This window comes from Echeneis naucrates, chromosome 19 (genome assembly GCF_900963305.1).
Source record: "Echeneis naucrates chromosome 19, fEcheNa1.1, whole genome shotgun sequence".
Taxonomy (NCBI): domain Eukaryota; kingdom Metazoa; phylum Chordata; class Actinopteri; order Carangiformes; family Echeneidae; genus Echeneis; species Echeneis naucrates.
In genome coordinates, this window is record NC_042529.1 from 16,677,730 (window position 1) to 16,692,337 (window position 14,608).

General features: G+C 40.4%; 1 protein-coding gene across 6 annotated transcripts in view; it reads right to left on the reverse strand.

Moving 5' to 3' along the window:
* The window catches only part of exoc6 (exocyst complex component 6), a 47,979-nt gene extending 38,792 nt beyond the window's left edge, over nt 1-9,187 (reverse strand). For 4 of the 6 annotated variants that reach the window (XM_029527035.1, XM_029527033.1, XM_029527034.1 and 1 more), the window contains exon 1: nt 8,245-8,361. In XM_029527035.1, coding sequence (XP_029382895.1) covers nt 8,245-8,342 — 98 coding nt within the window. In that variant the 5' untranslated portion in view covers nt 8,343-8,361. Of the gene's footprint in view, nt 1-8,244; nt 8,362-9,067 lie in introns of those variants that run through there. The other 2 variants (XM_029527037.1, XM_029527036.1) reach the window with 2 other exon arrangements.
* Between the last annotated feature and the right edge of the window lie 5,421 nt (nt 9,188-14,608).

Below are 14,608 nucleotides of genomic sequence, written 5' to 3' on the forward strand. Positions count from 1 at the left end.
CAAGCTAACAATTTTTCCTCAAAACTCTCTCCTGACTGACCATTACCTTATTACATTTGAGTTTACTTTAATGTGCTCCACAGCATTGAGGAATAAACTTAGCTATAGAAGATGTTTATCTGAAGATGCTGTGGCTAAATTTAAAGAGTTTGAATGTTCTAACATTCCGTCATCAATCCCAAAAATGCCATGTCTAATTTCAAATGAGGATTTCTCCCATACACAGGTTGATGACCTTGTGATTAGCACTATGGCCACACTGTGTTCAAATCTTGACAATGCCATGCTCTCAAAAAGAAAGTAATCAAACAGAGGAGGCTGGCTCCCTGGTGTAATTCCCAAATCCATGCCTTAAAGCACACATCAAGGAAATTAGAAAGAAATTGGTGTTCCATTAAGTCGGAAGAGTCTCACAGACCCTGGAAAGCTTAAAAATATATAAAAGAGTTCTCAGCAGTGCTAGAAGTTCATATTACTCAGCACTAATAGAAGAAAACAAGAACAACCCCAGGTTTCTCTTCAGCACTGTAGCCAGACTGACAGAGAGCCATAGCTCAGTTGAACCAGTAGTCCCCTTAGCTCCAAGCAGCTATGATTTGATGGACTTATTTACAGATAAAATTCTCACAATCAGAGAAAGAACCCATCAGCTCTTACCTACATCAGACAATAATCTTCTACTGAATACAGCAACTCCTGAATCAAATGCAACGCCTCTTTTACATCTGGAGTCATTCTCACCTCTAAATCTCAGTGCTAGCTTCTATAGTTTCATCATCCAGACCGTCAACCTGTCTATTGGACCCAGTAACAACTAGGCTCTTTAAAGAGATTTTTTATTTAAATGAGCTGTTCATTCTAGATCTGATTAATTAAGACCGCAGTCATCAAACCCCAGCTTAAAAAGCCGAATCTTGATCCAGATATTTTGGCAAACTATAGACCCATATCGAACCTTCCATTTATTTCTAAAATCATTGAGAAAGCCGTAGCAAGACAATTACACAACCACCTGGATGGGAACGGCTAGTTTGAAGAGTTTCAGTTGGGATTTAGAGCCCATCATAGCACAGAAACAGCGCTGGTTAAAGTCTCCAATGATATTCTAATGGCCTCAGACAATGGATCAGCCTCCATACTTCTCCTTTTAGATCTTAGTGCTGCATACGACACCATAGATCAGAATATTTTACTGCAGAGACTGGAACATGAAATTGGGATTAAAGGAACTACACTAAGGTGGTTCAAATCCTATTTATCAGATAGACATCAGTTTGTTCATGTTAACAACAGCTCCTCCTCATGTACTGTAGTCAGTCATGGAGTACCGCAGGGTTCGGTACTTGGACCAATCCACTTTCTGCTTTATCTGCTTCCTCTCGGCAACATTATCAGGAAACACAGCATCAACTTCCACAGCTATTCAGACGATACTCAGCTGTACCTATCAATGAAGCCAAATGAAGTCACTCAGATAGTCAGACTGCAGGCATGTCTTGAAGACATAAAAGTCTGGATGACTGGAAATTTTTTACTTCTCAACTCTGACAAAACAGAAGTTATTGTACTCGGTCCTAAGCACCTCAGAAAAATACTATCTAATCATCTCATCAGGCTGGACGGCATTACTTTGGCTTCCAGCTCCACTGTAAGAAACCTTGGAGTAACCTTTGACCAGCACATGTCCTTTGTCCCTCACATAAAACAAGTCAGTAGGGCAGCTTTCTTCCACCTGAGAAACATTAGGAAAATCAGAAACATCCTCTCTCAGGATGATGCAGAAAAATTGGTCCATGCATTTGTAACTTCTAGGCTGAACTACTGTAACTCATTACTATCTGGATGTCCAAACAAATCTCTGAAAGGCCTTCAGTTGATTCAGAACTCTCCTGTGTTAGCTGCTCATCATTGGCTGCCAGTAAAATACAATGTAGAATTTAAAATCCTTCTGTTAACATATAAAGCTCTTAATGGCCAAGCTCCATCATATCTCAGAGCTCATAGTTCCTTACTGTCCCAGTAGGCCACTCCACTCTCTAGTTGGAGGTTTACTTGTGTTTCCTAGAGTCTTCAAGAGTAAATCTGGAGGCAGATCTTTCAGTTATCAGGCCCCTCTTCTACGGAACCAACTTCCAGTATCGGTCCGGGAGGCAGACTCTTTAACAATTTTCAAGATCAGGCTTAAAACTTTTTTGTATGACAGAGCTTATAGTTAAAAAGTTAAAGTCCTCTACTCTTTAGCTATGCTGCTGTAGGCTTAGGCCACTGGGGGAAGGACTGAGCATCTCTCTCTCTCTCCTCCCTCCCTCCCTCACTCCCCCCTGCATAAGCTGATAAGAACTATGCTTCTTAAAAATCACAGTTTCTTCCAGTTCTAAGCATTTTTACTGCATTTACTAACCATGTTCTCCCGAAGTCTGTCTCTCCCAGCTCTTCTCCTCTCTCTACCTGTCCTCATCCTGCAGGTGGTGACACATCGCCATCCCATGTTCCTTCAACGCCTGCTGGTCCCATATCTTCATGACTTCTGTACTGCAGCTCATCGCCATGAACTTCATGTAGCAATATGTTCCTGCCTACACCCCCGCCCCTCTGTGCCTCTCCCTCTCCCCCTCCCCATCTCTCAACCCAACCAGTCGAGGCAGATGGCCGCCCCCCGAGCCTGGTTCTGCCCGAGGTTTCTGTTTCTTAAAGGAAGTTTTTCCTTGCCACTGTCGCCAAGTGCTTGCTCATCGGGGGATCTGTTGGGCCTCTTTAAATAACTTTATAAAGAGTTTGGTCTAGACCTGCTCTACATGTAAAGTGCCTTGATGTAACTTTCATATGATTTGGCGCTATACAATTAAATCTGATTTGATTTGATTAGAAGAGGCGTCCTTGCTTGCAGTTTGAGGTTAAATTTCTACAGTTTTGCAGATGTCTGCATGGTGAATGCTTTCTGCACTATATGAACTTTTGTTGATGAACCACTGTAACAAACTAGCAGGAAGACTGACTTATTTCAATACATTTCTCCTAAGATGCAACAAAAACATAGCTGTCCTTCACAAAAGGTTAGATAAAAGATGTAATACCTTAAACATAAAGAGAATTACAGTCAACAGTACTGTTGTTATTGATCACTGCTCACTAACCAATGCTAAAATCTGTTAGCACAAATATTCTTGTTTTGGACCACTAGAAAAAGTGCTTTGAAAAGTCATTGAAGATGGTGATATTGTGCTCATTTAAAGTTTCATTATATTTTTATTTCACGGATAAGTTTTAAGGGCTATGAGTTACATAGAAAAAGTTACATAAAATATCTTATTTCACAAAACCATGAAATATAAGGGGAATATTTTTATGTCTTTGGTCATAGTTATAATGCCCTATAATAACACACATCCAGCTCAGGTAAAAACAAACATAAAGCAGTGACCTTTTGACTCACTTTTTCACAATCAACTCCAATAGAATGTAAAATCTAAGGATCAATTTCTTTAATGTTCCTGGCCTTTGTTTGTCATGTGAATTTTTACATACATCCTAACCTGTTTTCGCTTTTTTCATCTCCTGCTACATGTAAACTACCTCTCATTTTAACACCTGAATTTCATTTGTATTCTGTTATTATTTAATTTCAAACACCATGTTTCCTTTTTTAACAGGCATTGTTTTAAATAGGGGTTCTAACATGAACATAACTTGAGAAGCCTCCAGCTCATTCAATATTACCTCAAAGAATAAAACCAAATTATGCAATGTGCCAGAATGAATGAATGAACTACTGCCTGAAAATGTGCCAGCTGTCAGTTTATTCTATGTTACATGTTTGTGAAAACAAAATGACTTTGGAATAATATATTCGTTCACAATTGATATAATAACTCAGTGTAAAGTCATCAAGCTGATTAAACAGAAGGATGCTAAATAAAATAACATGAGATAAACCAAAATGACATAGGTAAACATTCTTTTAAAATGCTTGCGATTTAACGATTAAGAAATAATTAACTAAGACGCAAAATTGACATACTGTGTGCTGATGGTCAAAATGACTGATAATTCATTTTACCTGAAGTAACAGCTCCATCTAGTGAAGGTAAGGTAGTAAAATGCTATGTTCAATTATTGTTGATAAATAGTATTGAATTAACTTAAATAGGGCTATTCTAACGACAAACATTATTCTAAACATGTGATTCCTTTACCCAAGTTTTCAAAACAATTATTACCAATTAATTCATAAATTCAAAAAGGCAAAGAGGGGGAAATGTGCATTTATTGTAGTACACTGAGTCTGGTGATTCCTTTCATTTATAGTAACAGGATTTGAAGACAAAACAGTTTAATTTGATTTAGGAGGCCTGCATATCAGGGAAATTGCTCAGATATTTTGATCTAGTATGAAAGTTACAGATTACAGATGTTAATCTAAGATTGCTGTTGCCTCAACCCCCTGTCAGACCAATCTGTAGAGTTGCTTGACCACATGAAAGGTTTTTTCAATTCACTCACCTTCTACTGTTTATCTGTTTCCGGGTCATGGGGGTGGCGGGTCAAGGGCAGGGTACACCCTTGACAGGTCACCAGTCCATCACAGGGCCAATACACAGAGACATACAAAGGCGAGCAACAACTCAGACCTAAGGGTAATTTAAAGTCAACAATTAACCTAAACACGCTTGTCTTTGGACAGTCCGAGGAAACCAACGTCAGCATGGAGAGAACATGCAAACTCTGTACAGAAAGGCCCCAGGCTCAGGAACTGAACTTGCTACTTTCTTGTTGTGGGGCAGCAAAAAATAACCACTATGCCACCATGCTGCCAGGTCTTTTCAATTGAAATAAAAAATTATTGCATCAATTTGGTGAAATGAATCCTGTAAGGCTGTCCAAAGTATTGATACTTAGCTAAGTATTGATATTTGAGATGGCTATCCTCCATGACCCTGGTTCTGCCCGAGGTTTTCCCTTCTCTTGCATTAATTGATTAGTTAAGTCGCGTCTTACAGTTCAGTACTAGATGGAGGTTTACTTGTGGTTCCTAGAGTCTCTGAGAGTAAATCTGGAGGCAGATCTTTCAGTTATCAGGCTCCTCTTCTGTGGAACCAATTTCCAGTAGTGGTCTGGGGGGGCGGATTCTTTAGCAATTTGCAAGATCAGCCTTAAAACGTTTTTGTATGACAGAGCTTATACTTAAAAAGTTAAAGTCCATCTACTCTGTAGCTATGCTGCTATAGGCCTAGACTACTGGGAAAGGACTGAGCGCATCTCTCTCTCTCTCTCTCTCACTCACTCACTCACTCACTCACTCACTCACACTCCCTCCCTCCCCTTCTATATGTTGAAAGTAACCACACTTCTTAAAAACATCTGTTTTCCCAAAGTCTCTCTCTCTCCCAACTCCTTTCCACTCTCTCCCTGTCCTCAACCTGCAGATGGTGACTCATTGCCAGCCTATGTTCCTGCAACACCTGCTGCTCCCATGTCTTCATGAATTCCATACTACAGCCCATCTCCATGAACTTCATGCGGTGTTCCTGCCTGCACCTGTTTTGGATGTCCCCCTCTCATGCTCTCATTCTCACCCTGCACTACACCCCCCCATACCTCTCTCACTCCCTCTCCTCTCTCTCTTTCTCCCTCTCTCTCTCTCTCCCTCTCTCCCACTCTCCCTCTCTCCCACTCTCAACCCAACCGATGGCCGCCCCCCCGAGCCTGGTTCTGCCCGAGGTTTCTACTTCTTAAAGGAAGTTTGTCCTTACCACTGTCGCCAAGTGCTTGCTCATTAGGGGATCTGTTGGGTCTCTTAATAATTTTATAAAGAGTTTGGTCTAGACCTGCTCTATATGTAAGGTGCCTTGATGTAACTTTGTTTGGTGCTATACAAATAAATCTGATTTGATTTGAATTGACCTGTCTAGGGTGGCCTCTGCCACTGGTTTTTAAATGGATATTTTATACAGATATGTAGAGATTGTTGGTTGAATATAAAACTGTAAATAGTTGTGACAGAAAGAAAAGCTAACACAGAATGTGCAAAACACAAAATGACACTCTATTTTCTTTCACAGAGGGGGCCATTAAATTGTATCATTTTGATTGAGTAGTACATGGGAATCATTTTTATTTTGGCTTTCTTCTGACATTAAGTGGCAGGGGCCATTAGAAAGCAGAAAGAGAGAGGGGGTAATGACATGGAGCAACGGTACCCTTGTTGGAGTCGGACCCAGGACGCAACAATAACATGGTGCGCACGCTAACCACTACACTACCCAGGCTGTCACTACAGGCCATTTAATCTGATTAAGTTTACCAATTTTATCAAAAGTGGTGAATGCCCAATTTTCTATTGTGGTTTATAAGATCATAATACCCAAATCTTCTGACATCATTGTTTTGTCAGTCATATTTAGCATAAACCACATCCACTATACCTGATGTCTGTACACAGCAGGCAACCTTTGAGAGGATTTTGTTAACAAATCAGATGCTGCTTCCCTTTAAAATGTAGTTCCTTACTGTTAAATCATTTCAGTTGGACAATGGCTGAGATGACATGAGATGAATGCAAGAAAGAAATGGCAATTGCATTTTTTGCAAGTATTATTTCAATATCAATTTCAATATCAAAAATATAAATAATGGCTGAACATTTACAATATCATATTTTCAAGGTTAATTAGCATATAACTAATAACTAATAACTATAACATTTAACTAATTAACTTATGAATTGCTACAAATGATAAATAATCAAAAGGATATTTAAGTACTTCCGATATGACACAAAGCAGCACAACTAACAATGGCTAACAGAATGATGATCTAGATTAATAAAGTGATTACAACAATCCCTGAATGACCTCAAGCAAAGAATTGATTTAATGGCCAACACAACACATGCTGGTGGATGCAAACATGTTGATGCTGCCCAGTAATTCTTAGTTTCCATGCTGCCATATAAGCGTCCTCCTTCCTGCTATTAATAATTGAAAGCAGGTGTTTGCTGAAACAAATAGATCATTATCTCCTCCTTTCTGCCAAGACAGGAATTTCAGCCAATGTTAAGTGGCCCCTGGGTCACAAAAAACTATGTCCTATCCTTCTACTTTCTAGTGTGTAAAAAGTCTGTCAGTTGTACTACCAAAACCCAGATATACACATTATAAATCCTTTAGAACATTTACAATTTCCCAACATTTTGTATGACTTCTGCCTTTTATTGATATCTTAATCCATACCCAGAAGGAGGTATACACATCTGCCAGGCCACACTGCGAAAAAAACTACCAGTACTTTAGCTGGAGTAACTAAGGACAGTTGCATGCATTGAGTACACAGAAAAACTACTCTTAAGTAGTAAAATGTATGCTCATATCATCCACCTTTAATTAGATCTGGTGTGAGGCTGGGTTACTGGTTAGAGGAACTATCTGTTCCTGAGCCTGAGTCTACCCATAATTGCTTTTTCTAAATAACAAATAAGCTAATAAAGTACACATTTTGTCTCTTGACTGTAAATTACTGAGTATATGCTCTTTACCTCAAGCTGACTAGAATTGCATGAATTTATAACATCATCTTAGTGTCAGCAGACAATATTCAATTCACCTCTAATGCTACTTCACCACATATAAAGTTAGGACTGGACTATAAATTTACAAAATTAAGGTAGTTCATTGTAGTCTTAGAAGCAGGTAGATAGCTACCAAAACCATTGTGGCAGGTTATTCATCATTTCCATCTCAACGTCACCAGCCTATTTGAAAACCACAATACAACAACAAGGGGCCAAGACGAGTCATTCCACCATCTACCACCGGTACAGCGCAATATCAGTAGCGTGGACTTTCGATTTTAGCTGACTGACTAGCCAGAATTGTTAGCATCGTAGCAACGTTGACAAGATGCAAAGTCCCATAGCCACACCCACAAGTGATGTTTGACAGATCAACAACTATCCATCAACATGCAGAACCAACAAAACCCCTAACAGTCCCGCTTTTACTGAAGCTAAATCAAGTCGTTTGAATCACTGGTCAACGTTAGCCTGTTACGTAGCAGGACGGCCAGGCTCAAGCTCTATTTCAACACAATATCGACTGCTGGCAATAATTGCTAACATTAGCCAACCGGTGGCTAGGTTGGCTACTCTAGGTCATGAACAAAAGGTCTGATTCTGAGCGCATGCCACCAAAAATTATGAAATACTACATAGATACTTTTTGTACTTTTCGCGAAAGCATTTAATCTCACCGAAGAGTGGGACCAACACACGCCGTGTCGGTACTCTCTATTTCCTGTAAAATCCGTTCGTGCTCCGTTACATATTCCAGGGTTTCACTTTCCGCCATGATTGTTGTGTGTGTATAGTGCCTACCGCTGCAACTGCAGCAGAGGAGGGTCGGGGTATGGTCTCTAGGAGGCGCAATACAGCTGGGATCTATTCAATGGCCACAACTTCGTTACCTACTTCCAATACCGTTGGTCGCAGCAAGAAATTCGCACATCCCAACAACTTTACCCAGAATTATGTGCTAGGTAACCTGGTAAACCAAGCTGGCTATATCACTGAGTTTGCTAGAGTGGGTCTTAGAAAGTAATATATCATAATTTTTCGAAATTTTTCATAATAACATCACAATCACAAGTCTGTGAAGTCTGTATAGGAGTGCACTAAACCAAAATCACCTTTAGTATTTTGAAAATTATATTAACATTATATAACATAAACTACACACACATATAGTTTTCAAAATTATGTTTTTGTAGAGATGCTGTAATGCTTCTCCTAGGTCCGAGTGACTCCAGGTTATTATCTCAGGCATCATATCAAGCAAAATAGAAAGGTTATGCACTGCTCCTGCCCATAAAACTAATTTCTTTCTATGTTCTATGTTTCTATGGGTTTTTAATGGGGTTTTCTATGAGTGTTGCACAAAATGTTAAATTAGACATTTGGCATTTAAGAATGCAAAATATCCTGAGTTGAATTTCTTCACATAAGTAGTCTCCTTACTCTTGATGTGGACATTAAGATAAACAAGTATCTTATTTCTCTCAAAATCAGGTTTGTTACCTTAGTGTTGTTCCAAGAGGGAGATCAACAGATTCTAACTCTGCAAAAATATTTACAAAAACTTTGTTCTCATCTTTGCTGTCCTCTTCATTTTGGCTCGGAGGGTTGGGTAAAGTAGTGTGCACCCTGTCAAAAGTAATTTCTTTAAGCATGCTCAAACTATTAGGTGGAAGCCTAGATTTCTGCACATGCAAGAGAGAACACCAAAAACTACCTCTGTCCATATATGTGTGTGTGGCTGATTCCAGGGGACCTGCTACAGTCAGCAGAAAAAGAGGGTGCAACAGGAAAAAGAGACCTTGTGATTCACTGTACTTTGAAACCAATAACACTAACTTCAGTTGTGTTTTTGTGAACATTTTTCTCATCTGCTGTAAACCCACAGGAAATACAAGAGGGAGCCTGACTCTGGTTTATTTTAGGAGATAGACAGCTGGCCAGTTACAGTGTGAAGCGTGTACCAATATTTTTGCTTGTTGGAGTTATGAAAGATACCAGCATGCAGTTTGGAGGGAAAGTATGTTCCCATTTGCATGAGACTTTTACAGTTTTCTCAAAAACCCACATTCAAAATCTTTTGTAGTGTGCTGCTGCTGCTTCAGACTTTGGGGAAAATTAACAATTGACATTAGCATGACAATGGCTACCTGCAATAGTAAAAAGTAAAAAAAGAAAAGAAAGAAAGAAAATTTTATTTGATGTTTGACGTGTTACAGGACATGACTTGTAACACAGGCAGCCATGGGGGGGCGATCAAGACGTTTTGGTTTCACCTTGGCTGACCCAGGCCCCTCACCCTTCCCTGCAGTAATCCACCACATAGCTGTCGACATGTAGACATGTCTGTTGATGTAGGTGAAAAAATTCATTTGCAATTTGTAATTTGTAATTTGTAATTGTAATTGCCCTGGCGAAAAGTGGAGTGACGTTCGAGTATACATTTTCCCCGATAAGTTGGTTTGAATTCATCATTTAATTCTATAAGCACAGTCTGACTATCCCAATATGTTATTTTGGTACTTCCGATAGCCAGCACCAAGAATTTGCATATTAGATAAATATTTAGTTTCACCCAAAACATTCACAAATAAAATTTAACATTCACTCGATTAATTTTCCATTCGTTAGGGTTGCAGGGGGTTGCCTGTCCACATGCTGTCTTCAGAGTCTCCTGAAACTTCTCACTTCAAGTAAGAGTGCCTCTGGCTTCTCCTGTTGCCACATTGGACTTTCAATTGTGGAACATTTACTGTATGATATTATGTCATTGCCAACCAGTGTCAGAAGCCCACCTGTGGTACCAAAAAAGGGTCATCCAATTATTATTATGTTTTTTTCTTTTTTTTAATCACAGTCTGAGGCATCACCTAACCAGTTTACTCAACCATTTTCTACTTCCTGTTATTCTGCTCAAAATGGACTGAACCTTTAGGAGTGTGGACATAGTGTCTTAACAAAAGCCTTGACTATGAGTTTCCTTATTACTCCATCGAAAACAAGAAGTGAGTCACTTACGTTCGTGTAAAGACAACACATACTACTTGAGCATGAGCATGATTGTGTTTAGTTTTTGAGTGGCGTTTGCCTGCATAATATCAGTACCACCACCGCAACATTCACTCTACACTTTTTACACGTGCCTCTGTATTTATCAGAGCTCAGGCCTGAGGTACATCTGTAAAGAGTCAGTAATCCAGATTTACCCTGAGGTTATTATCTCAGACATTCTGTCTGAGTATAGAAAGAATGAGGCCTCAGACCTGCTTCTTTGGCAGAAGAACAAATGCATGATGCTTTATTTCTTTCTGTGTGTGTGTGTGTGTGTGTGTGTGTGTGTGTGTGTGGGGGGGGGGGGGGGGGGGGGGGGTTATGCCACTAATGACATAACATAACATAACATAACAACAGCAAGACATTCATGGGAACTGATGGACTCCTACCCCGGAAATAGAAGTTGTATGCAGAGGATCTTGGACTTGGACATTGAAATTCAACATCCAGACTAACAAAGAAACAAATAGAAGCACAGTGTTCCATGATTCTCAAACAGCTTCCCTTAGGCTTCCCTATATATGCTTCCCTTTGGCAATATTATCTGGTAGCACAGCATCAATTTTCACTGTTATGCAGATGATACTTAGTTTACTTGTCAATGAAGCCAAATGAAACTAATCAGCTAGTCAGGCTTCAGGCATGTCTTAGAGACATAAAGGTATGGATGATGCCTTAACTCTGAATGCAGACCAAACTGAAGTCATTGTACTTGGCCCTAAGAGACGCATTAGATTTAACCCCTCTGAACAGTATTACCCTGGCCTCCAGTTCCACTCTCAGGAATGTTGGAGTCATTTTAGTCAGAACATGTCCTTTGTTACTCATGTAAAATAAGACAGCTTTCTTTCATATGTCTCCTGTGCAAGATTTTCTTCATTAGCTCCCAGTAAAATTCAGAATAGAATTTGAAACCCTTCATGTATAGCTCTTAATTACCAAACTCCATCATATGCTCTGAGTTCCATGCTGTCCCAATTGGTCACCAAGAGTAAGGCTTTGGAACGAACTCCCAGTGTCAGTCCGGGGGTTGGGCTGTCTTACACCCTCCTCCATGATAAAGCTCACAGTTAAAAAAAGTAAAGAAAAAAAAAAAAGCTCTGATACTGTCTCTTTAGTTATACTGCCATTGTCAGGATCCCTGTTTTCCTTTTTTGTTTTTGTTTTTTCCTTTTTGTCTCACTCTCCTTTTGTGGTAGTATATCTTTCTGTGTTGTCTTTTAGTTTCCCTGGTCCCCATTGGAGGTTGGCCTCAAGCCAGGCAGAGTCAGAGTTTCTCCTCAGCAGTCTACACACCTGCCACCAATCAGCCATCTGCACAGCTGCCACCAATCCACCATCGAGCCTGCACTCACAGTATTTTAGGACTGGTCTTGCACTCCACTCCTTTCCAGATCATTGGTTTACCCTTGCGGTATAGACTTATGGCTCGCTCAGAAGATTTAGAGCAGAATCCCAGTCTCTAGCCACCACCCTGCTCCACTCCTGGTTCTCCGCCCCAGCTCTCCAGCCCCACTCTCCAACCCCCACTCCCCTGCCCTCGACTGCTTCACTGGATTCACTTAATCTCTGCTCTGCACCCCTGTTTGGACTCTTACAACATCGCTTTGCCTGGTTTCCTCTGCTCTGGATTCTCTTCTGCCTGACCTCTGTGCCCACAATAAATCCTATCCTGCATTCTATCTCTGCACATACGAGTGGGCAGGTGATGTCCTGTAGCGGTTGGCTCGTGGAAGGTGCTGGGGCAGTTGGCATGTTCGTCTCCCTGAGTTTTGTTTGAGAAAAGTCCTGGTGGGGGGCCTGCAGAGTTTTTCTGAAAGGGCAAGTTCCAAAACAGGAGCGTGCTCTAGCCCTCTGACAGGAATCAAGGAGGCACAGGAAAGGGCTAATTAGTGGGTTATCTCTATAGTTGGGAGACCTGTATAGGGGAGCCCTCCTCCCTCTCTGGATGCTTTAAATGGGCCCCTTGGGATTGCTGGGGCTCCACGCCCATGATTTTCCACTGCCTCAGTCTCTTTGATCTTGATGTGCCAGGGGCACTTGGCCACAGCCCCCTGTTCCTGAACGTAATGTCTCTCTGGTGCACAGCCTGTGTGTGCCCATGGAGGCAATGCTTGTCCCCCTGACCCAATCCCTCAGGTTCTGGCTCACCTTGGTGCTGGGATGTGGGGTGGATGGGTATTGGGGGGGGGGGGTAAATTATAGAGAAATAAATGCTTTCATTCCAAAAGCCTGACTCATGATATTCAAAGAATTAAATTGTCCAAGTAATTTTACGTGAAAGGGTAATTTTATCTGTTAACTTGCTCACATAAATGATTCTTGGTAAGAGGCTTCCAGTCTCTTGTTGAATGATTGCAGGACCATGTTAAACTGAAATGCTACATCTGCACTTTCACAAGAGAACTTGATATAACTCCTTTATTTCTTCTTACTGACTATGCAACTTGCCATATTTAACCTTAAACATTCATTAAAATACATGCTTGGTTAAATCCCAAGTAACTGGGAAACTAAAAGCATTTAGCTTGGTGAACTGTCAACAGCTGCAGAATTGCATTGGGGTGAAAAGGAAGAAAAGAAGAGGGAAAACAGGAAGAGAGGAGCTCCTGTTTGTTTTTTTCTGTGAATATGAACCTGGTTTATGTGTTTTAAAAAATCCTCTGAGTTTAATGGTTTAAAGTGTTTTCAGGGATTAGTGCATTTTGGATTTACTTGGAGTTTGGTGATGGTAAGCTGAGGAGACTGGAGCCAGGTGTGTACAGTCTTTGCATGCATTTTTAGTTCTGCTATGATTACTAGTGGACTTTTGAGAAAAATGTCTCAGTATCCTCATATTGAAAATAGCCAGTTTCTGCATAACATTTCCTTTTACCCTATCCTTAATCACTGAGCCCCAAATTTTTCCTTTTTCCAACTCAGGCTATCTTACTAAATTTGAAAACATCGCAATTGTTTACCTTATGTAAAACATTAGCAGCAAGAGACAGGCTATGGGTATCTGAGTAAACTCAGTGTAAATGAGTTGATGTTTATAATGTCATAAAAAAAACATTAATTCATTCATCTTCTACTGCTTATCTGTTTCTGGGTCACAGTGGGTGTTGGAGCCAATACCAGCTCACTTTGGGTGAGAATACACCCTGGACAGGTTGCCAGTCCATCACAGGGCCAAAGCAGAGAGACAGAGACCAACAAGCACTCACACTCAGACCTACAGACAATTTAGAGTCACCAATCAACATAGACATGCATGTCTTTGGACAGTAGGAGGAAACCAATGCAAACACTGGGAGAACATGCAAACTCTGGGAAACAAACCCACAACCTTCTTGCTGTGACGCAAATGCAACATTAATATGCCACTGTGCTGCTCATGACAAAACACGTACTGTGAATTAACATTGTATCATTGTGTGACAAACCACAACAATACAGCTGCATCTGCATTGACAGGTATCACAACAGTAAATCATTGTTAACTGTATATGAAGATGCATATTCATACATTCTAGTCATCTGTGTGCATGTACACGGTTTGAAAAAGGAGGATATATGTATCACAGCAGTGTGCTCGTGTGCTCTTCCTGCCCATGCTTGGTCAGCTTCCTTTCAGGTTCCTCCATCTGTCTGCAGAGCTGGCTCCTATCCAATTGTTGACCTACATTGTGAGATACACTCTAAACAAATAACACTTACGGACATCCGGGAATGGGATCTGGACAGTCAGGGAAGGCTGTCCAGATGTTTCAGGCAGCCCTGGGGGTATCAAATTTAGGGGAACATTTTCCCTTAAATGCCTCCCAGCTATGTTAAATGTAATTGAAGGAGGATTAAATGTTAGCCTAGGGTGACATCTTCTAATAACACTATGCATTATCAAGGTGGGCAGAGCTAAGTGTAAATTACATGTCGTCACCTGACTCACTGACCTAAATAAATGTATAAGAAAGATTCATTGGATTTTTATTTTATTTATTAAACTGGGTG